This window comes from Podarcis pityusensis (genome assembly GCF_964106645.2).
Source record: "Podarcis pityusensis genome assembly, chromosome: 4".
Classification (NCBI taxonomy): Eukaryota; Metazoa; Chordata; class Lepidosauria; order Squamata; family Lacertidae; genus Podarcis; species Podarcis pityusensis.
Window position 1 is genome coordinate 50,995,720 of NC_138027.1, and position 27,313 is coordinate 51,023,032.

Genomic DNA, 27,313 nt, shown 5'->3' on the forward strand with positions numbered 1-27,313 from the left:
AGTCAAATATACTTTTAGTTAAATATACCCAGAAATACCTACTTGAAAAATGTTGCAGTAGTGTTCAAGCTACTGCTATTCTGCATAGGAATGAACTTGCAAATGCCAAAATTAGCTATTTGAAGAGGAAATGTTAAAAGAGAAAATGTTAATAACCCCCCCCCCCAATAGATTATCTCTAGTTCATGAATACACTTGGGCGATGGCATAGAAAATCTGAACTTGCTTGTGAACGTTAATGTCAGCTCTTTTTTCCTGCCAAGAAAACATTCCAAAATAATCCTGGTGTCTGTTCCTGGGTCTATTTTGTAATTATTGTAGAATCCCCAATAGACGAGCCTTGATTATCTGAACCTCACTGCTATCTAAAGTTACACCCCTACAGTCACACCACTGCCCGAGATAAACAGTGCTCCCTTTCACCAGAATTTCCAATTACCCCATCATTTGAAACTTGCATCTTGCCATTCAGAGGAATGTGGTGGTACAATATAAACAGCAAGCCACTTAACCCAGTAGGCAGACATATATAGAAAGCTGTTTACCCGCCAAGTGAGCTCAAATTCTTCATGGATGGGAGGGACCCCTCTTTGAAAGGGACATGAATGGACAGTAGCAGCCCTCCAATTTCCATTCCGATCATTGCTTAAAAGTGACACTGTCAGAAAGGAAACACCTACTGTGTACCTCCACTTGCCTTCTGATCCCCTATTAGTTAACCCCAAAGTGCCTATGTACACAGCCTTAATCCCCAAGTGTATATGTGAACCAGGGGGAAATCTGGAATTACTTGTAAAGTATTTTGGTTACTAATGCAGCTGTTACAAGTGTTGTATTTGGCAAGGGAACAGAAAAGGCACTGCATACCAATTTCGTGAGCCACCGTAAAAGCCGCATGGAGGCCGTCATCTTCAATCACTGCACAGCTGCGCTCAGGAGAGCATATGGTTCCAACGTCAGCCATTCCCAGAGTATCACATGAATGGTGCCCACATAAATCCTGCCGAGGAAGGAAAGGGAAAAGAAAGCATTTGAAGTACAGTTTTGCACCCACAGGCAATGACAGCTCTGAGCTGAAGGCTCTTTGCAAGCAGCAAGACACGGCGGACGATAACAGCCGACACCAGGAGGGCAACGACAAAGTCAACATGAGCAACACCGTGGGCTCTTCAGCAGACTCGCTCAAAGCTCAAGCTGACAATTTACTAAGATCAGTCGGAAACCGTTTCCATATATTGTAAAGAAAGCTGGGGGTGGGGGAGAGCTCTTGAGCTAACTCATATACTGTATACTGTTTTACTATTCAGAAACACCATTCTAAAAGTGTGAAGAAGACGTTCCTAAGGAGGTGAAGACACATGCTGGCTGTGGAGGGTTTGGTGTGGGCCAGTTCTCTGCGTATGCCTTGCTGGACTGGGAGGTGGCATTGCAATTCTCTTTTGCCAATGCAGGCTGACATGAGAATCTGCAATGTGCTGATTATCAGTGATGAAGGCCGTTTTGGCAACTATTCCCATCTCTGAGCTTTTCAGTGCTTCCCAGGGACTTTCCCCCAGTTGCGGCATAATCTTCTTCCCCTTTCTTCTGACCTGCCAGGCCCGGGATGGTTGCCAAAATAATTTTGCTTTAAGGCAAGGGTTATTGTAGCTGAGAGGGCAAAACTCATCTGTTTCAGATCCTTACATGATCTATGGGGAAGTGCGTGGAGTATCAATTCCTGAGCCGACTTCAACTCCTATTGTTTTTAATGTGATCAGAAAGTAAATCTAACTTCTGAAAAAGAAATAACAAAACTTGGAAATGTCAGAGCAGCCTGACTCTCTTTTCCTTCATTCTGTGATAAGTAACTTTGAAAGCAGAGTTGTTTCTCATGGATGTGGCTCACAGCTCCATGGATCAAGAAAGGATTGCTACTGCTGATCCTTTACCAATAGTTGTCACTTTTAATTTTATATTCCTGCCTCAGGTTTCTTATTCCTTTAGAGACGTATACAGGTGCACAGGTAATTTTATTCATTACATTTCTATTCCACCTTACCTTCGATTTTATGTCATTTTTTTATTTATTGGATATCTATACCACCCTTCATCCAAGGATCACAGCGAAGTTTACAATATAGAAACACAAAACTACATACCGTAATAGTAAACAAAAACCATACCCCACACACAGTTTAAAAAGCTGCAGATAGTTTAATTAGGCAAAGGCCTGCTTGTAGAGGAATGTTTTTGCCTGGCACCTAAAAATATGTAATGAAGGTGCCAGGTGAGCCTCCCTTGGCAGAGCATTCCACAAATGGAAAGCCACCCAGGTCGGTTCACTTGAGGAGAGGCAATGCTCGGAGCTCAAGATGGCAATACATCACTCTCTTCCTCCCCATTTTATCCTCCCAATGACCCTGAGAGGTAAGTTAGGCCAAGAAATACTGAGTGACCTTAGGTCACCCAGTGAGCTTCATGGACGAGTGGGAATTTGAACCCTAGCCTCCCAGATCCTAGCCCAACACTCTAACTGCTGCACCACACTGGCTCTAATGGACAGCTAACGGTAAATCCTGGACATGCAATTTTATGCATTGCAGTGTTGTTGCATTATTGAAGAAGTGTTCTAATAATAAGGCCCTTGATATAGCTGTTTACTTCAAACCCTTGATAGGTATTGGCATTTTAAATCATGGGTAGGCAAACTAAGGCCCGGGGGCCGGATCCAGCCCAACCGCCTTCTAAATCCAGCTCATGGATGGTCCAGGAATCAGCGTGTTTTTGGATGAGTAGAATGTGTCGTTTTATTTAAAATGCATCTCTGGGTTATTTGTGGGGCATAGGAATTTGTCCATTTCCCCCACCCCCCAAAAAATATATATAGTCTGCCCCCCACAAGGTCTGAGGGACAGTGGACCGGCCCCCTGCTGAAAAAAGTTTGCTGACCCCTGTTTTAAATCATATTGCAGGATTGTTTAATCCCAGGCATCTTCTGAAGTATTTTAGTTTGGTAGGTTCCTGTGTTGGCAAAGCTGATATACGGCTGATCCACCCCCTGGCACACGTCCCACATGACGCTTTGGAGACTATTCAGCTTTATTTGATTGAGATAGGCCCTCTGCTTTTGCTTGCAGACAGTGTACATAGACAGAAACATAGGGTTTGAAATGTGACCAATCCTGTTCTAACGTCAGGAGTTGCTCATGAAAGTTTTCCGTAAGCACCACTTTAATTTGCGATTATGTGACATGACAAACAACACTTTGTGTATTGGCAAGCAACGTTTTTCAATTAAGTTCTAATACTAGCATTTCTGGAGAACATGGCCATAGCTGTGCTATCTGGCCCTCCCCTATCAGAAAGGAAACGATGGATTATCCCACTGACATAAGTGGGAATTTAAGTGTGACTAACAAAGTGTGGAGCCAATCCACTGAGTTATTTGGACACATTAACAGTATAAATAATGTGGTTGAAATGCTCATCAACGCAAAGGGAAATGTTTCTGCTTAAAGCCCCTCATTTTGTCCATTGCTCATTCTACAAAGTAATATTGGAAAAAAGTATGGATTCTGGTCAGGCACACATGTTCTATGCCTGCAATTCTACAGCAAGTGCAGCACATTTCTTGCAGTGAATGAGTCTCTAATTATTCAGAGTTTATGGTGTAGGTTAGCCCGTGTATGGATACCAAAACTGCTCAAAAAGGCCATAGAAAGGTAAATAATAATAATAATAATAATAATAATAATAATAATTTATTATTTATACCCCGCCCATCTGGCTGGGCCTCCCCAGCCACTCTGGGCGGCTTCCATAGAAACCAAAAATACACTAAAATATCACACGTTTAAAACTTCCCTGAACAGGGCTGCCTTAAGATGTCTTCTGAATGTCAGGTAGTTGTTTATCGCTTTGACATCTCGTGGGAGGGCATTCCACAGGGTGGGCGCCACTACCGAGAAGGCCCTCTGCCTGGTTCCCTGTAGCTTTGCTTCTTGCAATGAGGGAACCGCCAGAAGGCCCTCGGCGCTGGACCTCAGCGTCCGGGCAGAACGATGGGGGTGGAGACGCTCCTTCAGGTATACTGGACTGAGGCCATTTAGGGCTTTAAAGGTCAGCACCAACACTTTGAATTGTGCTCGGAAACATACTGGGAGCCAATGTAGGTCTTTCAAGACCGGTGTTATATGGTCTCGGCAGCCGTCCCCAGTCACCAGTCTAGCTGCCGCATTCTGGATTAGTTGTAGTTTCCGCGTCACCTTCAAAGGTAGCCCCACGTAGAGCGCATTCCAGTAGTCCAAGCGGGAGATAACTGGAGCATGCACCACTCTGGTAAATGCACCACTCTGGTAAATGTGGCAGACCCTTGATTAAAAGCAGCACCTGTGAAAACAATTCAGATGCTCCCTAGGAGTAATTCCAATCAGAGTAAGTGGCTTTCCATTTTAATTTTTTTACCTAAAATACAAAAAATAAAAATACTGCTGTTTTTACAAGAAACCATCCAAGAAACCTATCAGCACGATGCCTTATTTTCCCAAATCCACAATTTCCGTTTTATTCAAATATTCTTTTTACCACTTCCATGAAAATTATGCACACATACTATATTGTTACTATCCCATAGTGACTCTTAGCCGCAGGTGCTTAACCTCTCACTCTAATAATTCTGGCAAGAGGGCATTGTAGACACCCTACTTTAACAACTGTTGCTTTATGGATGTGCGTGCATGTTTCTATACGCCACTAAATTTGATATTTGCACGATTCATGAAATGTGTAGAATATTGCCGAGTTCATGAAACATCCAAAATGCTCTGCCTAGTTAAGGAAGAAAGCAAATCTAATGACTAACTCACATCATTGGCTATGCTGCTGCCTAATTCACCAACTTGAAGGAATTTGGCAAACCATGCAAATTTAATGTTTTAAATGTAATTTATATAAAAGCTAGGCTACAGTCACATACATTACTTCCTGGGCCTCCCGCTGAAATTTCTTTTCTTTTCTTTTGTTAAAAGGTGCTTACTTTTGAGCAGGTGTGAAGAGGATTATGCTAGGAGGGATTTCATGAAAATAAACAGGCTATTTCATGAAAGCTGGAATACTTTGCTAATTTCATGACCAATTTTTATGATTGGTAGTATGACCAGATTGGTCAGTATGGTGGCTGGCAACTAGATTGGCCAAAGACAGAGTGCAGGGGCAAAGGCATGACTCCTACTGCAGTGCCTCTCTCACTGAAGACCTCCAAAGGCTTCACACTGAAGTATCTCCCCCATTCATCTATTTGCAACTAAGAGCTGTCTGAGACAAAGGGCCAAATGAGACAAGATGCCATTCATACAGTGAACAATTGTTGCATCTGCTACTAGGGCTGGGGCTGTGAGAGACATCAGAAGCAGCCACCAAGTGAGGAAGTCCTGGCCTGTGTGGGACTAACATCTAGATGCTTCAGTTCTGGATCTGGAGACTCAGCTACAGACCGGCATTTGTTGGAACATTGGAGAACAGGGGTGGGGGGAAGGGAGGCTCATGGAATTTGCAGGTGTCCCCAAACTGGGAGGGGTAGCCAATGCTGCAGAAGACTGAATTGAAATTCAATATGTCCGTAACTGATTGGAGAGCTGGGCCAAAACTAACAAAATAAATTTCAATAGAGACAAATATAAGGTTCTACACTTAGGTGGATGGGGGACACCAGTTGTTGTTTGTTGTTTAGTCGTTTAGTCGTGTCCGACTCTTCATGACCCCATGGACCAGAGCACGCCAGGCACTTCTGTCCTCCACTGCCTCCCGCAGTTTGGTCAACCTCATGCTGGTAGCTTCAAGAACACTATCCAACCATCTCATTCTCTGCCGTCCCCTTCTCCTTGTGCCCTCCATCTTTCCCAACATCAGGGTCTTTTCCAGGGAGTCTTCTCTTCTCATGAGGTGGCCAAAGTATTGGAGCCTCAGCTTCACGATCTGTCCTTCCAGTGAGCACTCAGGGCTGATTTCCTGAAGAATGGAGAGGTTTGATCTTCTTGCAGTCCATGGGACTCTCAAGAGTCTCCTCCAGCACCATAGTTCAAAACCATCAATTCTTCGGCGATCAGCCTTCTTTATGGTCCAGCTCTCACTTCCATACATCACTACTGGGAAAACCATGGCTTTTACTATACGGACCTTTGTTGGCAAGGGGATGTCTCTGCTTTTTAAGATGTTGTCTAGGTTTGCCATCGCCTTTCTCCCAAGGAGCAGGCGTCTTTTAATTTCGTGACTGCTGTCACCATCTGCAGTGATCATGGAGCCCAAGAAAGTAAAATCTCTCACTGTCTCCATTTCTTCCCCTTCTATTTGCCAGGAGGTGATGGGCCCAGTGGCCATGATCTTGGTTTTTTTGATGTTGAGCTTCAGACCATATTTTGCGCTCTCCTCTTTCACCCTCATTAAAAGGTTCTTTAATTCCTCCTCACTTTCTGCCATCAAGGTTGTGTCATCTGCATATCTGAGGTTGTTGATATTTCTTCCGGCAATCTTAATTCCGGCTAGGGATTCATCCAGCCCAGCCTTTCGCATGATGAATTCTGCGTATAAGTTAAATAAGCAGGGAGACAATATACAGCCTTGTCGTACTCCTTTCCCAATTTTGAACCAATCAGTTGTTCCATATCCAGTTCTAACTGTAGCTTCTTGTCCCACATAGAGATTTCTCAGGAGACAGATGAGGTGATCAGGCACTCCCATTTCTTTAAGAACTTGCCATAGTTTGCTGTGGTCGACACAGTCAAAGGCTTTTGCATAGTCAATGAAGCAGAAGTAGATGTCTTTCTGGAACTCTCTAGCTTTCTCCATAATCCAGCGCATGTTTGCAATTTGGTTCCTCTGCCTCTTCTAAATCCAGCTTGCACTTCTGGGAGTTCTCGGTCCACATACTGCTTGAGCCTTCCTTGCAGAATTTTAAGCATAACCTTGCTAGCATGTGAAATGAGTGCAATTGTGCGGTAGTTGGAGCATTCTTTGGCACTGCCTTTCTTTGGTATTGGGATGTAGACTGATCTTCTCCAATCCTCTGGCCACTGCTGAGTTTTCCAAACTTGCTGGCATATTGAGTGTAGCACCTTAACAGAATCATCTTTTAAAATTTTAAACAGTTCAGCTGGAATACCATCACTTCCACTGGCCTTGTTATTAGCAGTGCTTTCTAAGGCCCATTTGACTTCACTCTCCAGGGTGTCTGGCTCAAGGTCAGCAACCACACTACCTGGGGTGTACGAGACATCCATATCTTTCTGGTATAATTCCTCTGTGTATTCTTGCCACCTCTTCTTGATGTCTTCTGCTTCTGTTAGGTCCTTGCCACTTTTGTCCTTTATTATGGTAATCTTTGTACGAAATGTTCCTTTCATATTTCCGATTTTCTTGAACAGATCTCTGGTTCTTCCCATTCTGTTGTTTTCCTCTATTTCTTTGCATTGCTCGTTTAAGAAGGCCTTCTTGTCTCTCCTTGCTATTCTTTGGAAATCTGCATTTAATTTCCTGTATCTTTCACTATCTCCCTCGCATTTTGCTTGCCTTCTCTCCCCTGCTATTTGTAAGGCCTCGTTGGACAGCCACTTTGCTTTCTTGCATTTCTTTTTCATTGGGATGGTTTTAGTTGCTGCCTCCTGTATAATGTTGCGAGCCTCCAACCATAGTTCTTCAGGCACTCTGTCCACCAAATCTAAATCCTTAAACCTGTTCCTCACTTCCACTGTGTATTCATAAGGGATTTGGTTTAGATTGTATCTTACCTGTCCAGTGGTTTTTCCTACTTTCTTCAGTTTAAGCTTGAATTTTGCTATAAGAAGCTGATGATCTGAGCCACAGTCAGCTCCAGATCTTGTTTTTGCTGACTGTATAGAGCTTCTCCATCTTTGGCTGCAGAGAATATAATCAATCTGATTTCGATGTTGCCCATCTGGTGATGTCCATGTGTAGAGTCGTCTCTTGTGTTGTTGGAAAAGCGTGTTTGTGATGACCAGCTTGTTCTCTTGACAGAACTCTATTAGCCTTTGCCCTGCTTCGTTTTGATCTCCAAGGCCAAACTTGCCAGTTGTTCCTTTTATCTCTTGATTCCCTACTTTAGCATTCCAATCCCCTATAATGAGAAGAACATCCTTCTTTGGTGTCACTTCTATAAGGTCTTGTAAGTCTTCATAGAATTGGTCAATTTCAGTTTCTTCAGCACCAGTAGTTGGTGCATAAACTTGGATTACTGTGATGTTAAAAGGTCTGCCTTGGATTCGTATCGAGATCATTCTATCATTTTTGAGACTGCATCCCAGTACAGCTTTCGCCACTCTTTTGTTGACTATGAGGGCCACTCCATTTCTTTTACGGGTTTCTTGCCCACAGTAGTAGATATGATAGTCATCCGAACTGAATTCGCCCATTCCCGTCCATTTTAGCTCACTGATGCCCAGGATGTCAATATTTATTCTTGCCATCTCATTTTTGACCACATCCAACTTACCCAGGTTCATGGTTCTTACATTCCAGGTTCCTATGCAATATTTTTCTTTACAGCATTGGACTTTCCTTTCGCTTCCATGCATATCCACAACTGAGCGTCCTTTCGGCTTTGGCCCAGCCGCTTCATCAGCTCTGGATCTACTTGTACTTGTCCTCCGCTCTTCCCCAGTAGCATGTTGGACACCTTCCGACCTGAGGGGCTCATCTTCCAGCGTCATAACTTTTATATGCCTGTTGTCTTTGTCCATGGAGTTTTCTTGGCAGGGATACTGGAGTGGCTTGCCGGTTCCTACTCCAGGTGGATCACATTTGGTCAAAACTCTCCACTATGACCTGTTCATCTTGGGTGCCCTGCTTGGCATAGTTCATAGCTTCTCTGAGTTATTCAAGCCCCTTCGCCACGGCAAGGCAGTGATCCATGAAGGGGGGGGGGGACACCAGTAGTACATGTGAAAAGGATTGAGGGGTCTTAGTCGACAGTGTGATGCTCCAGCAAAACAACAAACAAACAAACAAACAAACAAAAGCTAATGCTTTTCTAGGCTGCATCAACAAAAGTATAGTGTCCCAATCAAGGGAAGCAAAGTAGCACTCTATTCTGCCTTGGATCTGCAGTACTGTGTACAATTCTCGGTGGTAGAATTTAAGGAGAATATTGACAAGCCGGAATGTGTGCCGAAAGGGGCAACCAAGCCTTATGAGGAATGGTTGAGGGAGTTGGGTATGTTACCTAGGCCTCTTGACTAAACACCACTGTATCACACATGCATTTTAAAAGAAAGATTCCAGCAGTTGGCCTCAACTTATCTGATATTCCTTCAAAGTAGCTGGATCAATACAAAGTCACAGCACAGGAAGCGTGCAATGTAGGATTGCAATGTATAAGGAAACTTAAGGCTTGACACTATTGATTTAGGAAAAAATGAGCAGGACATCACAAAATCTGTAACTCATTTGACAGTCTCTTAGAGGTCAGGATTTTGGGGTGGGGAGGAGTTACATTTGGAAATTAAAGATAAGGGATTTTGTATTTTCCCATAACAAACTCATTTTCTGAATGCCTATCCTTATGAAGTCAATATGATACTATCCACATAGAAAAAGGAAGCATCAACATGCTCAGAGGAAGTCTGATGTTTGCAGAAGTAGAAAAAAATAGGCGGGGGGACAGGGACTAAGAGGGCAAGGAACCAAAGTCCAAATAGCCCAATGAAGTCTGAGCTTGCTCAGTGGGCACAGAACTAGCTGTTAGAACACAGAAACTGAAAACTAGGGAGGAGGAAATGAAACCTCCTAGAATAGGGCATGGCTGATGGACTGAAACACTGAGCAGACTATGCCACAACATTTTGTGCTAGGTACCACATGCTTAGGGAACCACCACCAAGAGCTACCTGTCTGATTTGTATGTCTTTTCAGCCCTTTGTTTCTATGGTACAGTGGTCTCTGGAGGTACAGCTACTACTATTTGTCAATTCAAGCATAACACTGAATCATAGCACAAACCATTGTTTATAAATCCACTTTGAACCATGGTTTGACAATTTGGATGCCATGCCTAACCATAGTTAATCTTCCTGTTACCTTATTTGGCAGGACATCTGTAGTGAACCAGTGTTTTCAGTGCAGTACACCATGCAATGTCTACAGTAACTTGTAGTGATGGAAGGAGGGTATTACAGTATATGTTTGTTCACATGTTGCACAACTAAATAATTTCTTTTAGAGATAATCCTATACCACCATAGTAGAATGACGTATTTTAAGCATGCTAGCCTGTATTTACCTGAATGACAGTGGAAAGGTTTCTTTAGGAAGATCAAATGCAATCGTTTTAGCACAATCAGGGTCTCAGTTAAAATTGACTTTAAATACTTAGAACCCCTATAGCTATATTTCTGGCATTTGGTATTATAGCCTGTCCCCTGGAATACAAACACAGGATAGTGGTTTGTTAAGGAAAAGTCACTAGTGCCAAAGAAAGCATGCATTTTGCTCAACATAATTAGCATTTATAGGACTTGGATAATTCAGCACTTGCTGTTAAGTTTCAGTACCACTTTCACTTTGATAATTAACCGGATCCCACATACAAGTGCTGCATGGAAAACGGCAAAGCAATGACCTCTGGCTGATATGTGGTTTTTCTTAATGAGACAGGCATGTTAACATTATCGTTGAATATACCACCCAGTTCTTGAACCACCCAGCTTTCAAGACTTGGCTACTTTTATGTCTTTTGTGAGAAACATCTCTTTCAGTTTTCACATGACTTGGGGAAGGGTGAGAGGGAAATAATATAAGTGGACTTAGTCCAAACTGCTTACTGTATTCTGTCTCCCAGAGCTTCTGCTCCAATTGATCTCAGGTGATGACGGAAATAGATTTGGTGGATTTTACAGAGTGACAATGAAACAGGCTCAAGTAATGAGAAGAATGGCGTTGGTTTAGACAGCTGGAACCCTCTTCCATCATGTGTTTGCCTTGTGACAGGCAGTCTGGAGAACATTGTTTGAGTCAATAAGCAGTGTTAACACAGCAAATAACTAGTTTCCAGAACCACCAAATTAGTCATGGGCAGACAGGACTGATGCTCAACATATTGGCTAATGTAAATGGACTTAACATGCAGAATGCCTTGGGCATGAACATTTGAAAATCTTACCCTTGGCAGGAGTTCTTAAACAGATCTGGCTTTTAACCAACTACATACCCACGCAACCCAAATAAATTACATGTCTCATCAATCTTCAGTCTTATAATACCAATTTGGAAGCAATCCCACTGAACTGAGTATGGTGCTGTTAACAACTCTACTTGGACCAATGTAGGCTACTAGGTTAAATGGTTGCCATATTCCATGAAGTGGCTTTTACATTGTGCGGAAGCTCAAATATAAAGCGGAAGTTAACAGGAAACATCAAGAAAACAGAACAAACAGGAGTGGGAAGGGGAATGAAAAATCTCACTGATAAGCAGCAAGGCAGTTAAGAGTTCCTCTAACTTGCTTTGACTTTCACCTCAGGTCCTATTCCTACATCTTTTCCAACTGCAATACTGTTAACCTGTCTCAGGGTACTGAGTTAGAACAGGTTATCAATTGAAACAAATATTGAAATGAATGCAGCAAAATAAGCTTCTTCTTTTTCAAACTTCACAAAGAACAACTATTGTGCAGGTATTTGTGCAAATAAAAGATGCATGTGGCTTATTGGCTCACTCACTCCATCAAAGAGACAAATTGTTAGATTACTTCTTCTACAACTATTAAGCTAAAACTTGGTATATATGTGGTCCAAGACCACAATCACTGCAATTCCTAGAAAAAAAGTTTTAAAATGGGACATTTTTACAGTTAGCGGTCAAAATTTGGTAAATAAAGTTTTCCTCCAACTGTACAAATCTATGAAACGCTCATAAAATAGGCCAGCATTCCAGCAGAGACACAGATTAGCAGAATACGTAACTGAATGTTGGACTCTGAATCCTCTACACACTTGTCTCATCCTCAGAAACACTCTTCACATGTTACTCAACACAGATACTAAATAAATGCTAGAAAGCTGAGTTTTAGAGGTAGTAATAGTAGTTTTGTAGTCATTTTCAGTAGTGTTCAAAGCAACCCCCTTAACAGAATAACCCTTTGCATGTTTACTCAGAAGGAAGCCTCACTGTGCTTGATGATGCTTACATCCTAATTAAGGATTGCAGCCTAAGTGTATCATGAGTCCCTTGATAAGAAGAATGGTAACAGCAGACAAGATTTCATGAAAGTCAGTATACCTACTATTTCAGATCTTTCCATGAAATACAGTCTTGGGAGCTTACAAGGTATGATCTGGGCATGCATGCGCTGTTATTACAGAGCAAGTGCAGAATCCCTCAAGTCTAGATGGCCAAGTGAGTGAAGAAAGCAGGGCATGATCCTCTGCAGTTCAAAGGCATCCATGTCAAGTCTGAAGCTAACTAAGCAAATTTATTACAGAGCTAGTGGAACTTTGTGAAACAAACACACTGCACATCCCCCTTTAGGCTCAGTGAACTAGTTTCACCAGTTTGAGGGGGGATTCTAACCACTGCTTAAAAGTTCACCATGAAAAATGCCACAAGAAAAAGTGTTGCTACATAACAAGTAAATAAAACACATGTTTAACTAGTAACTCCATTTTTAAAACAGCCTGTATTCTGACAAATGTTACATGCTTTCAAAACAAGAATTTCTGAAGACTAGAGATGGTTAACTTGTGGCCATCCAGATATGGCTGGACTTCCACTCCCGCCAGTCAACACAGCCCCAAAACCAGGAATTATGAAGGTTGTATTCCAGTGGCATCTGTTAGTCACTCGTGTTATAGACCATTGACAACACGAGAGCACATCCTACGGCAATCTGAATATTTAATGAACATAAAGTTAGGCATGAAGAATTGTTTGCATAGTGTGTTTAGGGATGGAATGATCTGTCCGTTTAGGTTATCTTGGTTTCTCGTTTTTCCAGTCTTAAATTCAGTTCTCCACATTTCTGGAGCAATTTGTGATTTTAAAAAAATCACTGTGAAAATTCATCAGCATTTTCATGACAATTTCTGCTAATAAGCTTACTGTTATATGCAGTTTTGACTGATTTCTGCAAACAATTTCCCCTATATTATTATTTCTATGTTACCCATTTTCTGCACACTTTCCTCTAAAATATGCATTTTCGTAAACATTGGTTGGAGAACTACAAATTCAGATACCCAGCACAAATTTCAAACAATGCCTGCTTTTCCATTTGATAGATTTGCCTTTAAACATGAATTGAATTGAATTGCTCCCTAATTCTAATTGTGGTGGGTTCATTTGATAGATGATATGCAAATATTAGTCTACTGAAGTTCAAAGTGGCCTTGAATAATAAACAGGGATGGAAAGTGTACCTCACACATTTGATCCACAACCGAAAAACAAGCAATTTAGAAGAAGGCATCTGGGTATACAAAAACTTAACAGAGCAGCATTCGGAGCCCATCAAAACATGGTACTGTGGCTAAGCGTCTAGTTGCTAAGCAACCGACTTCATACTTTCAAAACAGAGTTGTAAAAGTTGAACACTCATGCCAATTGCTGCTACTTCTCGTCTTGCTGAAAAAACAAAAATGGGTAAAAAAAGACCTCCACAAAAAACACCAGTAGGCTTGAAAAAGCCCTGTGCCCTGTGAGATGTTTCTCCTCTGACACTTTTACCTTTTAACTCTTTTTCATGTTTACAGTCTGCAAATGTGAACAGTGAATCATTCACTTCAAATGCCATTAGATGAAGACCTATGTACATTTATTCATTCCTGGACACCTCTCTTTCTTCCCTAGATTGTTTTTTTAATTGAGGAAAATCAATTCAGATGTATCTCCAGTGAACTGAAAATGCCAGATTTAGACATCAGCTTATATAATCTGAGATAACAGAGCTGAAGATGTGACGGTTCTCGTGTTTCAGTTACTCCTTGCAAGGACAGCATAGACAAGGAACGCTATGTTTGGCCATTAACTTTGTTGCAAAATCTGCATCCCTTGTTAATGCTCAAAAGAAATGTCAATGGGACAAGGCAAAACTCACATGGGCAAAATGTATGGTTCTTGTTTCTTCTACATAATGTGCCTCTACATTGTTTTGATGTACCTCCAACCTGCAACTTAACCATCTCATTCCAAAGTTTTCAAAATGATTTAGTGAGAGAATGAGTAAGGTTGAGTAAGGGTTGAGCATCACAGTAGATACCCAATGAAAGGCCCACACAACTTCTTCATTACAAGTTGGTGCATTACAACACAAATCAATAAGTCAGCAGTACATTTCTACCCTTCTTCAAGGACTGAACAAAAAAAATGACAAACAACTTGTGTGGGTCAGCTAGCTTGTGCACCGTGATTTATGTGATAATATCTGCACAAAACTTCCAGAAGAGTAGCTGTAAAGGTCTGTTGCAGTAAAAACCAAAAAGATTGCTGTGGCACCAAACACATTTATTACAATGTAAGATTTTATGGCCTAGAGTCCACTTCATCAGAAGAGAAAGTGGATTCTAGTCCAAGAAAGAAAGCTGATGGCATGTGTTAACCTTTAAGGCGCCACAACGCTCTTTGTTGATTTTATACACAAAGGATTTGTGCTCTAGATGGCAATTTCATATGACTATTCCACCATGTGCACATCCAGTTCATGTTCTGAAGGTATAATGGCTGTCTATCTATATGTCTATTTGAATTGGTTATATATCTGAAGTGGATCATCCCACTTTGGTAATATGGACTGCTCCTAAAAGCTACTGCTAAGTATCAGGAGGACACTACATTGGTCATACCTGATGTGCAGTAATTAAAAACTTATCTTAAGAGTACTGAGTTGCCACCTTGCTAGATCCCTTTCCCTGGGAAACTCTAGTGCATGCATATGTGTGTGACTGTATTGAGAAAAATGCAAGTTGTCAAGCTCTGTTCTCTCCAAAGCAATTTTCTAAAATCAGGTGGACCATCAAACGCCTTGCTTATATAAACTGCAGACTCAGATTGAGGGAAGCTAGTCTCAAAGGAGCCTAGAAAAGCATGTCAGATTTTGTTTGTGTTGATAAAAATCTGGGTTGAACTCAGGAGACTCCTGAGTTCATGGTTGAAAACAAATGGCTTTGGACATCAACAGAGAGAACATACAGCACAAGTGCAGCACGACAGGAACACCATAATATTTCAAGTATTTGGAGGAATAAATAAACATACGAGGGCTTTTTCTGTCTCTCTCCTTACTCCTTCACTGGAGTAACTCATTCCACAAACTATCCCAAGCCTCTCTTTTTCCTGGCACTCTTGTGATGTAGCGGAGGAAGGGAACTCTAATGGAAAGTTATGTGTTTTTCTGAATTAAAGAAGGAAAAGCGGAAGAACATGCTGAAGGGGACATTCATGTTGAAAAGTTCTGCTGCATAAACAGTGTCACATGTTCCTCTGGAACCACTCCCCTTAACTAGTTCAGCCAATGCTGCTGGATTATCACTCAGCACTCATCCAGAAAGCTGTATGGAGAACCCTTGCCAGTTCAGAATTCTAACAGATTAGGAGACCAATTTCCACGCTGTGGATAATGAGGCATTAGAGCCCCACCCCTCGCCTACCTTGGTGCACCACTTTTCTGCAGCTATGTTTACATGTGGTTTGAATTTACGTTCCCCTCTCTTGAGCCACACATGTTGCGCCTCTCCGGTTTTATTGCTACTTTCTTTTCATGCTGGAAATGCCATGTTAAATTACCAGCAACTAAGCAAGGAAGTTGTGAGCTCCCTGAGGCCACCTCACACATTTTCCTTTCCCTTTAATCTCAACAGAGTCAGACTGGGATTTGAGCCAGAGGTGTTCATAGTTCTTCTTCTCATCTGGTAGATACACTGAAAGATTGGCAAGCCTACCAGTGCCTTATCTTATTATTTAAATGGGTTCATTTCCACCACCACCCAACAGAAAATTTAGGTGAGCTTCAGCACTGGGTATAAGTTTGGCTAGAACATGTGTTGCGTCATCTTAATAGAGGGATATACATTGCTGTTCAGGAGCAACATCAATAGAAAAAAACTTACTTTTATTTATTTCTTAAAATCCTAACAGCTTGCTCTCCTATAATAAGAACCTCCTAATGGTTATTCTATGCAAATTATGGACACATGACAGCCTTATGAGAAAGTTAACAGGTTGTAGGTGGAATGAGGACATGAATCTTGGAAGAGCTTGTTGAAAGATGAGCAATGCACATACTTTCTCTCTGCACTACCAGGTGTCAGGGATGTCTTTGGCACAGAAGAGGCAGAAGGCAAGTTTCTGCTCACTGGACAGGATTTAAAGATCATAATTGCTGTGATAGGTCATAGCTCAGTGGTTAGAGCACAGGCTTTGCATGCAAATGGTCCCAGGTTCAGTTCCCAGCACCTCCTCATTGGACTGGGAATTGAGCCCTGTATGAAACCCTGAAGCTGCCAGTCAGTGTAGACAGTACTGAACTAGATGGATCAATGACCTGATAATTTCAAAAAACCTCTGGTTGGCAACTGTGTTTACAAACACCTGTTTAAGATCCTGTTTTTGCTACAACATAAATTGCATCAGTTCTTCACCATCAGCATACAGAGCTCCAACAGTTCTACTTCCAATCTGTGCACCAGATGGGAGAAACATCTCATGGTTAGTGCAATGAGTGCAGGAGGATGATGCATCTCAAATGGACACACGACCCAATTGCTTGTTATTTTGTTTGGTAACAAGGGCGCTTCCACACAGCAGTTCATTGTGGACCCAGCGCTGCTCATGCATGCAACTTTTGCACATGTGATATTCTCATCAAATTGCCAACCTATCCTCCCCCTTCCACACTGAATCCAGAGTGACTATTTCCAATGATTTTTTAAAAAAACAAACAAGCAAAACTTTAGTTTTCTGCAGGAACAGTAAGCCTACAATAAATGGGAAAATAACAGGGGACTACCTTTTGATGAGGACATCACATGAATGCTGTGCAGAACTTGGGCACAGCAGCAACACCGAGTCAACAATAAGCTGCTGTGTGGAAGCACCCTGGGCTTCCCTATCCATATGTGTGTGTATCTATCTATCTATCTATCATCTCCCCTTTCACTCAGGCTCCCAGCAGATGCTTGGAATTATTACTGGAACCTCAAGTATTTACTAAACCTGATGTGACACCACCCTAGCATTAGTGATATTGAACCCAATGGCAAATGAGTGTTTTCAGTAGCACTTTGGATTCTTAAGACAGTAGCTACGAAACCTTTGGACATTTACAACCAGAGATGAATTTTAAAAGAAAGAAAGAAAAAGACAGCAGCAATACAATCACATACATTCATAAAGCCCAAGAGAGGACCTCTTGGGTCATCAAGTCCAACACACCTGCGGTGAAGCAGAAGAATGAAGCTGAGGGTGATGAACCCAGCTCCGCAAGGCTGGCGGAGGCCTGAGCGGGATCCCTCAGCCACGGCCTCCTCCCAAACCTACCTCACGGGTGAAGAGGATGGCAGCGTCATAATGTTCCTCGTGCTGGTCGTCCAGTTGGTTGTGCTGGTGCTGCCACTTGCAGAAGTTCTTGAGGGTGGTGGCCGCGTTCTTGTTCACCTCCAAGCCCTTCTCCTTGTCCCCCAGCACCACCACCTTCACCACCACCAGGCGGATGTGGTTCTCAATACTGGCGTGTCCATAGAGGCGGGAGGCAATGGTGGCCAAGGTCAACAGGTAGTGATGGAGACCCTTGCCGTACTTCTTGGCCATGGAGTCGTCGGCCACCAGCAGCAGCTCCACCTGCCTGGCCCGCGAGATGGAGCGCCGCTTTCTGTTTCTGGGGCCGGCCGGCGGGGAGAAGTTTCTCGACAGCGCCGCCCTGGTGGTGAAATCCGTCTCCTCCTGCCGCAGGCCCAGCTTCTTCTGTTCCAGAAAGGGCACCTTGGGCGAGCCGCGCGTCTCGCAGCTGGGCCGAGAAGGCACCGTTTGGAAGCTGAAGTGCTCCTTGGAGAAGAGGTGCGCCACCCGCGCGGACTCCCCGTCGTAGATGCGCTCCCGGGCGGGCTTCTCCTCCTCCTCGGCCCCTTCCCCGCCATCGTCTGCCAGACGCAGCGGCTTCACGGTGTAGCGGGCGTGCTTGACCGCGAAGTAGCCGTCCAAGCCGCCGCAAAGGTCGAAGACGGCCAAGGACTGCGCGCTGCCGTCCACGGTTCCGCGGTAGTAGCAGCGCCCCTTGCCCTGGAGCAGCTGCTCCGCGGAGCCCAGCAGCGCGTCCTTCTCCAGGTCCAACAGGAAGCGCTGCCCGCCGGCGTACAGGACGTAGCCCACCTTGCCGCCCCCCGAGTACGTCTGGTCCACGCGCTCCACGAGGCCGCTGGACCCGCGTGGCTGCTGCTGCTGCTGCTCCGGGACGAAGAAGGGGGGCGCAGCGCCCGGCGGCGGCGGCGGCGCTGCTGCTGCTGCTGCTTTGGAGAGCTGCACAGCTTTATCATAGGCAGGTGCTGAAGTTGCCGGGGAAACTCCGGCGGCCGAGGCAGCCGCTTGCAAGCTTGCAAGCAGCAGCAGCGCCGGCAGCGGAGGGCAGGGCAACTTCAGCAGCATGGTGGGCTCCGCAGCAGCAGCAGACGGATAATCGATTGCCGGGTCGGCGATCCGGGCGGGAGATCGGGCAGATCGGGGCGCGAACGGGACAGGCTGGTGGAAAACAAAAGGCTGGAGAAGTCTTCGCCGGACGAGTCAAGAGCGCATCGGTGGGAGGGAGACACGGCTCTCGCAGCAGCCAGGAGGCATCGGCGAAGTTGGGACTTGGCGCCTCGCTCGCTCTCGCTCGCTCTCTCGGCCACCGAGTCATCCGACGGGAGCGAGGTCGGCTCTGCCACAGCTCCGAGGGTCTCGCCGGCTTCCTCCGTCCCCTTGTTTTTGGGGTTGATGAGTTGGTTTGGAGAGGCGGACGGCAGAAAGAGTGAGTGAGTGAATGTGTGTGAGAGAGAGAAAGGTAGGAGAAAACAAGCCCTCCCTTGCCGGCCAGGGGGTGGGAGAAAGGTCCCAGATTCTCAAGGTTCCCCCTCCTCCCTCTCCGAGTTTAATGGGTGTTTGGTGGCGGCGGCGTTATCCCCAGTCCGCCGATGTGAACAAGAGGAGAAGAGCGAGAGCTGTGAAGATGAGAGGAGGTGGAACAATGAATTTATAGTGGAATGCCATCCTGCAATGGCAATTTCAACAATTCGTCATTGCAGGCTGCCTCTTAAAGGGAGAGCTTCGCAGCCTCCACTCCCACACTTCCTTCTCGTTTAATCAGACACCGGAGCGCGGGGGGGGGGGCGGAGAGGGGGAGAGGACCGCTGAAAAGGGGAGGGGGAGGAAGAAAGAAGGACGGGGCGGGGGAGGTTCGCGGAGGTGAGAAAGCGAGCGAGGCAACGGAGCAGGGAGGGGACGTTTGTTCAAGCGGGGCGGGGGAGGAAACCCACCCGATCGCCTTTCGGAATCCTTTAAAGCCACAGCGTCCCCTGGTAAAAGGTTGAGATTCCTTCACCAGCCCTGTTTACTTGCTACAACCTTTCGCTTTCTTCCCCCGGTGTCCTGCCAGGTTGGCCCCTGATCCTGTTATGACACTTAGGTCTTTATTGGGCGGGTGATGAGACAACTTTATAGGGACAGGAAAAGGCTGGATCTTCCTGAAACTTTTTCTTTCTTTCTTCTGCCGCCGTCTCGGCAGATGCCCGGTAGGGAAGAAGACAACAACACACGTGCGGCACTTTCCTGGCGTGCTGCAAGCAGGGCGAGGAGGGAATGGTTAGCGCATCAGAGGCAGCAGCCGCTGCGACAGCACCAAGGAAGGCGGAGGGGGCGCTGCTCTGTCCTTCAGCTCCTGCCCAGGGCAGCAGCTGCCACTTCTCTGCAAACAGGAGAAAAAGCCGAGCCCTTTCCCCTTCCCTTTATCTTTATCGCTTGGATTCTCACGGCAAGCCTGCCTGTCATTATCCCAAGCCAACTGTCACTTAGTCTCCAAGGCCTGTAATTTCCTCCCACGCCCATGAGAAGGGCAGAAAATGTTAGGAAGAGTTAACTCTTACCACAGTCTTGGGAAGGAAAACGCCTTCCCACCTTCTGCCCAGCCTAACCCATGTCTCCCTGCCCTGGTGACCCAACAGGCGAGCACATAGTCTCGGCTGACTGCCAATTTCATTATTCCACCCAGATTGGCTCTCTGCAGCCCCAAAGGAAGAAGCCAAGATAGAACTGCCTCTTTACAGAAGTGGATGTGACAAGTGAAAAGGGAACCAGACCATCATTCCTGCTGATCTGGTCAAATGAGGTACCAAAGTGGACAAGATTCACAGGAGTAAACAAGGAGTCCTATTCGTGGTTGTGTATCTGTGTGTTTGCTGTGCTTGTTGGATCTCTGCAGCTTCAGAGGCTATGTAAATAACGGGACTCTATCACTTATGTAGAAAAGAATTATGTCTGGGAAAGATAATGACCTTATTTTTATTCATAGAATCATAGAATTGCAAAGGACCACAAGGATAATCTAGTTCAACCACCTCCAATGCAGGAATCTTTTTGCCCAACACGGGGCAACCCTGACATTAAGTGTCGTGAGCTCTATCAACCAAACCATATACAGTATTGTGGCCTGTAAAACATAAATGTGACAATGTCTTGGCTAAGTTAATCAATGTTTCGATTCTATTTTACTTTTAGAAAGGACCAACTAGAAAGGACTCTATCCCCAACTCTTTGGAGTTCTTCAAAGTCCGTTACATTTGCCTCCTAACAAATTAATGTATGGTTCATGACTGGCATTCTGAATTAGCAGTCCCAACCTCAAGTCACTTAAAAAAAGGGAAAAGGGTATCTTGGCCTGTTGACAGTGAAGCTGTGCATATGTGTGTCTGCTCATAAGTAGGTCCTCCAGTTGAATTCAGTAAGGCCAGGGAGCTTGTCAAAAGGTGAAAACAGAATAGCTACACATGATTGCAGCAAAGAAACCAAGGTCCAGTGTACAGACTCTGAGTAGTCCTGATAGACCTGGGCTGTGATCATAGGACAGGCAGTTGGGAACATTACACATGGCCTTCTCTATTATTCTGGAGTCTCTAGTGCAACAAGAAAGGATTCAGCATTTCCCTTATATTCATTTTGGATTGTCCACACACACACACACACACACATATAAGTTTCCTAGCTGAACAGGAGCTCCTGGCTTAGTATCAAACCCTGTCTTGGAGTCATGCGAATGAGTGTGGGTTGAGGCTTAAGCTTCATGCTCCTTACTCCCACTCCCTCCTATCCTCCCATGCTGTGAACACTTCCCTACCTTCCTGCTTCATTGTCTATATCTGAACTGCCAAGTTGTAGTTTATGCTTTCCCTGCAAGCCCTGATTTGCAGTACAAACTATAGTACACCCAACCGGGCTGTAACAGCAAACCATAGACTTCTTTAGACACAGAAGAGCAAAATGTGGGAGTAGGTGTGTGCCTCCACCCCCTACACTTCCCAGTCTCCAGCTAAATGTGCTTGGAAGCTCCCATCAAAATTTTGCAATAAACCGAAAGATAGGAGGGGAGGGGAGCACACATGGAATGCTTGAGTGAATCCAAGCACCTACATCCTTGTTATTGTTGCATGTTTAAACACCTGAAGTGGGCCATGGTTCATCAGGAAGGGAATCAGTAGTTTGAGTTTCCTGGCAAGATTTTATAGTAGCTGTATGATTCTAGAAGTCATCTTTTTTAAAAAAAAACAAAGAAAAGACAAAGAATTAAGCCTGATTGCTTGATTTTTAGCTTGCCAGAGTGGTTCCCAGCAATTAAAACCCAATGTAAATTACCATTAAAAATGCTGCTGCAGAAGGGGAGGAGGTTGTAGCTGGGTCTGAACTCAGAACTGATAGATTCTAACCTTAGCAGAAATTCTTTGGCAAGACCCATACATGATTATATAGATTTATGTTCAGAAGAACACTAAGGAGGCTACCTCAGTTACATGCCGTGGTCATAACAAAGATCCTTTTATTGAGAGATTAGGAGGTTTCAAGAGGCCAAACACTTTGTAGCAAATATGGCATTTACTATCATGAATGACCCCACAGAAACTTTGTAGCAAGACCTGTGCATGATTATATCGTTCACTGTTCAAAGCAACAGTATTTCAGCACTATGGAGACTACCTCAGTAATATGCCTTGTCATAAGGAATAGCTTTTGGTGGAGAGATTTGTCAAGGCCCACTATAATACATCATTATATAATAGTTACTTTTCAGTGTTTGTCCTTCTTGCCCTCTTTATTCTTAACAGCATTCCCTTGTTAACATTTCTCAGGTTACAACACCACCAAATCCTTGTCAGATAGTTCTGACCTGGAAATCACAGGGCTGACCTTTCCCAGCTCAAAGGTACAAAGCCCCAAATCCTTGAATAGCTTGAGATTGCATGAGTTACATTTTTTTAAAAAAAATCAAGTGGGGGCTTGGTGGAACTACATGTACTTTTGACAGCAGAGGGGTATAAGTTACTCTTTGTTATTAGATCACCACACTGGTTAGAATCAGCACTGAGACAGTAACATAGGAACCAATATAGATATATATATTTTGTTTTGTTTTGTTTAGATTCTTGCAAAACAGGCCTTATTCTACTTAACATTTTGCATTGTATTCTGCTCTAACCAAGCAGCCTAGGTTTTGCAAAGCTGTCACTGCCATAAGGTGCAGGAGAGCTGACAATGTGCTTTGCTATGTTATATCAGTCTCGGTCTTTTCAGAAGTTGCATTGTCTTATGTGATAGTTTGACTAGGACACCACAATAAAGAAATGTGACCAGAACAAAAGGAATTGTTGACCCAATCAAGCAAACTCAGAAAAGGTGCCTTACGTACCAGCCTGTCTTACAGATCAGCTGTAAAACAGTGTTAATAACTAGAAGGTAAAAGGTAAAGGACCCCTGGACCGTTAGGTCCAGTCAAAGGCGACTAGGGGTTGCTGTGATCATCTCGCTTTGAGGCCAAGGGAGCCAGCGTTTGTTCACAGACAGCTTTCTGGGTCATGTGGCCAGCATGACTAAACTGCTTCTGGCACAACGGAACACTGATAGAAACCAGAGTGCATAGAAACGCCATTTACTTTCCCACCACAGCAGTACCTATTTATCTACTTGTGCTGGTGTGCTTTTGAACTGCTAGGTTGGCAGGAGCTGGGACAGAGCAACAAGAGCTCACCCCGTCACAGGGATTCAAACTGCCAACCTTCCGATCAGCAAGCCCAAGAGGCTCAGTGGTTTAGACCACAGCACCACCCCACTAGAATGCTACAGTGATTGGCAGAACAATTTTAATTCTGTCCTGGAGGAGAGACAGAGGTACTGCCATATCCAAAGCCCTGCTGACCCCTGTCAGTCAAGGCTCCATTGACCCTTGGCCAGTCATGCTCTGCCCTGCACCTGAAGCATCACATTTGAGGGGCATGTGCTCTCTGTTGCTGACAGGAATACCACCAGCGATAGCTCCAGAACAGCTCACACCTTCAGCAGGCACAGCAGGGGCTTCTACAGCAGACTCCCCCCCCCAAATAATAATAATAATCAGAGCCTAGCAGAGGGTCCTCCTCCATCACACCCAAGCACACACATACCACAGCATGGCTGAGGAAAGTTTCCAAAATGTAGTTTTCCCATCTAAAAATATTCATTTATAATTAATGCAGTGAATTGCTTTTGCTTCATGTTAAAGAGGATTTTCCTTTTGCCCTGCATGGAGCACTGCAGCTTTAAGAAGCAAAGTTTTGCTTTTCTTTGCGATATCTTCCTGAAGGAGAGCAGCGTGGGAAGTAAAGGAAACGCCTTTGGCTTAGCCGTTGTGTTTTTGTAAGTGGTTTGTGTGTGTGTGTGTGTGTGTGTGTGTGTGTGTGTAACGTATGGCTAACGGTTTCAGCAGGCTGAAAACCTACATGAGCTTCATATGTCCTCTTAAAGCAAGTAGTTGTATATGGTTGCAGTGCGGAAGCTGGGTCATAAAAAAAGGCAATTGGTTTTACTGGTGTGTTATATCGGGAAAAGCCTGTCCATGAAATTGTGGGTACAAAGGGAAAAAAAGATGGTTGAAAATCCAAGCACTCTAACGTGTTTCTGCTTTGCTTCAGAAATCAGCAGCAATGGGAAATACTGAAATTTTATGGCACAAATATCCCCAGTATAATAGTTTAATTGATACGCCTTCCAAAGAAGATAGTTTTTTAAAAATCCACAAGCCTGTGTGTGTGTGTGTGTGTGTGTGTGTGTGTGTGTGGAGTGCATGAAGTCTTGGGTATTTTATAGAGGCCTCACATCACACCATTTTCTAGGTTTAATGCAACTGCTGAACTCACATAAATCACAATGCAAAATAAATGGGTAATTTTTGACCACTGAACCTAATATGAAACGTGTTTAAAACACATGTTGGGTGGAGACATCTAACTACAGGAAGTATCGGATGCTTTTGGACCCTTACCCTTTCTTCCAAAAACCACAGCAAGAATATCAAGGGAAGGGTAAAATGTTAACTGTTCCCTTTTAAAAAAACATGAAGCGTCTTGTAAAAATATGTTTTAAAACAAGATATCTATAGATATATCTCTATATAGAGATATAGATAATGTCGTTTCCAGCTGTTGCTTCACAAAAATGCAGAGGTCAAAAACTTTAGAAGACTTTGCTCTGGGAGAAGCAAATGTTTCCTTAATCTCTCTCCTGCCATTTAAGAGCCACCTCTGCAATGGTTAATGTATCTGTAGCAAGGCAGGGCAAATGTAACTAGGCCCAAGTGCAGTTCAAATAGTAGCCCTTTAGGCTACTATTCCTTGAAAAGGGCATTCAAAACTCAGAATGGCCAAGAACTTTTCTGTGTTGCTTTCAAGAGTGTCATCACAGCAAGGGTTAAGCCTTAACCCTTAAAAGTGGAATGACTGCTGGTGCTGACTGATCACGTTTATGTGCAAATGGGTGTGAAGTGGGATTGCGCCTGCGACCACATCTCCTCCATGTGCATTCAGCATAACTTCCAGACACAGCCTACATGAATATATGAAGCTACCCTATACCAAAGCAGGCCATTGGTCCTTCTTGTTCAGCATTTTCTAGAGCTGAGCAAAAATTTCTCACAAGACATTTTCCTGTGAAAATTTCTGGTGATTTTTCTTCTCCGTTCACTCATCCTTTCTGTTCCACATAGCCGGTTGACTCCAATCTTCTAATTCTCCCACAGTACCGTTTGTCTGATCTTTTCTCTTTTCTCCATCCACTTTTCTCTCTTAATATCTTTTCTCTTTTAAATTCCTCTTTGTAGGAAGCCTTTCCCTCTACCACCATTTTCTATCCTCTTCTCTATGAGCTATACTTTGGAGCTCATTCCAGAGCATGTGAAAGAAACACAAAGATAATGGCAATGCCCATATGAAGCTTCTGAGAGATCCTGGAATAGACCACCAACGATCTAGCCCAATATTTGTCTACTCAGACTGGCATGGACTCAGGTGGAGGCATTTACCAGCCCCTCTTGAGATCTATTTAATTCAAGATGTCAGAGGTTAAGCAGGATATTCTGCATGCAAAGTACAGTATATTTATGAGCTATCCATCTCCCAATGGCAATAATATCAGTTTTCATGGTTCCTCCAATTCACCCTACACAAATATACAATACCTTTTGTGAAAAACAGAGTCTACTGCAATTTCTCTTCACTCTCCCTGTGTGTCTTGATAGGAGTTTCATCTACTAGATATGGGGGATACTGTTCCAATAGATCAGAATAGAAGGTTCCCTGATAATTGTGCTTTGAGCTTTTGAAGGGTACAAGTGTCAGACATGGCTTTCAAATACAAGAGTTCTACATCCATATATCCTCACAGCTGTAATATTCATTTTGGAAAGCAACCCCATCCAAGGCAAGCAGCCTAATGATTATACATTATTACAGCAGCTGGCCACTGAGCAAAGTTTGCTTTATCCTTAATATTTGCCTAAAATAATAGTATAAAAAGAAGGGATATTCAATCTTTTATTATTATTTTAAGCCTGCCAAGAAATTTTAACCTGGGGGAATGAAACATGGATGCTTCCATCCTGCGGTGACGTTTTCAATACATCCTTTATAGGAGTCTCCAGACTGATATAACTTGAGATTCTCACTAGCTTCCCTTAGGATCAGGTGTTGCACTGTGCATAATATTCCATTTTGTGTCTCCATATGAATGGCTGGAACAGAGGAAACCTTGTGTATTCATGCACTTCTTCCAGTTCATTTCCTCTATTGTCCTGTGCAGTTCATTTTCTCATCTAACCTGAAAGCCCTGTCTTAGAGAGAGAGAGAGAGAAATTGTATCCTTCTGCCCCTGATAAATTATCATTGAAAAGTAACATAAGACAATAGCAGCACTTACTCTCAAAGGACATTACTGTGTAAGACATTTAAGATGGACTAAGGAACCTTAAATTGTTTTGCAGTTTCCTGCAGGAAGATAGCAATTCTGTTCAGTTACAGCCAGTAAATAATAAATGGTGAACCAAGCACTTTCTAGCACACAAAGATCTATTTCACTGGCCTGCCCCTGATGACCTAGCATTGGCAAAACTTCTATATTGCACTGTGTAAGAATGGGGAAGGTACTCAACAAAGTTGTACTCAGAGGCGACCTACTGAAATTAATAAGCATGACTAAGTTAGGTCCTTTAACTTCTCTGCGTAAAACATATTTGAATACTACTCAATATATGTCTAAGCAACACAGTCATGAGGTTAGATCCAAAGGTTGTTTCCTCAAACTAGTCAATAAAGCATTTTGTGAATAAGGGAGAAACAATTGGGGTATAATATTTCCCTACTAAAAGGCCATATTTTCATGTAATCCTAATTATGCCAGTTCTGAAGAAATGAATGACAGCAGATGATTTGCAAATGGATTGCAGGCATAATTGACATAGATTTCATTAAGAACCAGGCTGCCATCAGCAACAGAAAGGCAGCTAGTTCATACTCAGTGTATTATGGAAGGTCTTACAACTTTTGACATGCAATGTGAACTCCTATTCTGAGACAGTTTTGCTGTGCTAACAGCACTGCGTGGGAGTAAGTATTGGCATTACATGTGCAAACCTTTAAGCATGTGCTTTACTGACAATTATTCAATGGTAATCCATTCCCACCCAGCTAATCTCCTCTACCCACCATACTGTTCCCTCTTCTGTCCACCCACCCAGTTCCAACATTTGTTCCATGCTCCCTTCAGCTCCCCCATTCCTCCTTACATTAATATTTCATAC

General features: G+C 43.6%; 1 protein-coding gene and 1 long non-coding RNA gene across 2 annotated transcripts in view; one reads left to right on the top strand and one right to left on the bottom strand.

The window, feature by feature from the left end:
• The window catches only part of ADAMTS5 (ADAM metallopeptidase with thrombospondin type 1 motif 5), a 54,386-nt gene extending 35,080 nt beyond the window's left edge, over positions 1–19,306 (bottom strand). Inside the window, exons 1-2 of the mRNA XM_081003535.1 lie at positions 17,515–19,306; positions 868–1,000 (exon numbers count right to left, since the gene is read on the bottom strand). Of these exons, the coding sequence (XP_080859661.1) occupies positions 868–1,000; positions 17,515–18,615 (1,234 nt within the window). The 5' untranslated portion in view covers positions 18,616–19,306. The remainder of the gene's footprint in view (positions 1–867; positions 1,001–17,514) is intronic.
• LOC308476141 lies at positions 18,899–20,689 on the top strand. The gene is made up of 2 exons (XR_013985770.1): positions 18,899–18,976; positions 20,213–20,689. It is a non-coding gene; the product is annotated as an uncharacterized lncRNA (long non-coding RNA).
• The last annotated feature ends 6,624 nt before the right edge of the window (positions 20,690–27,313 follow it).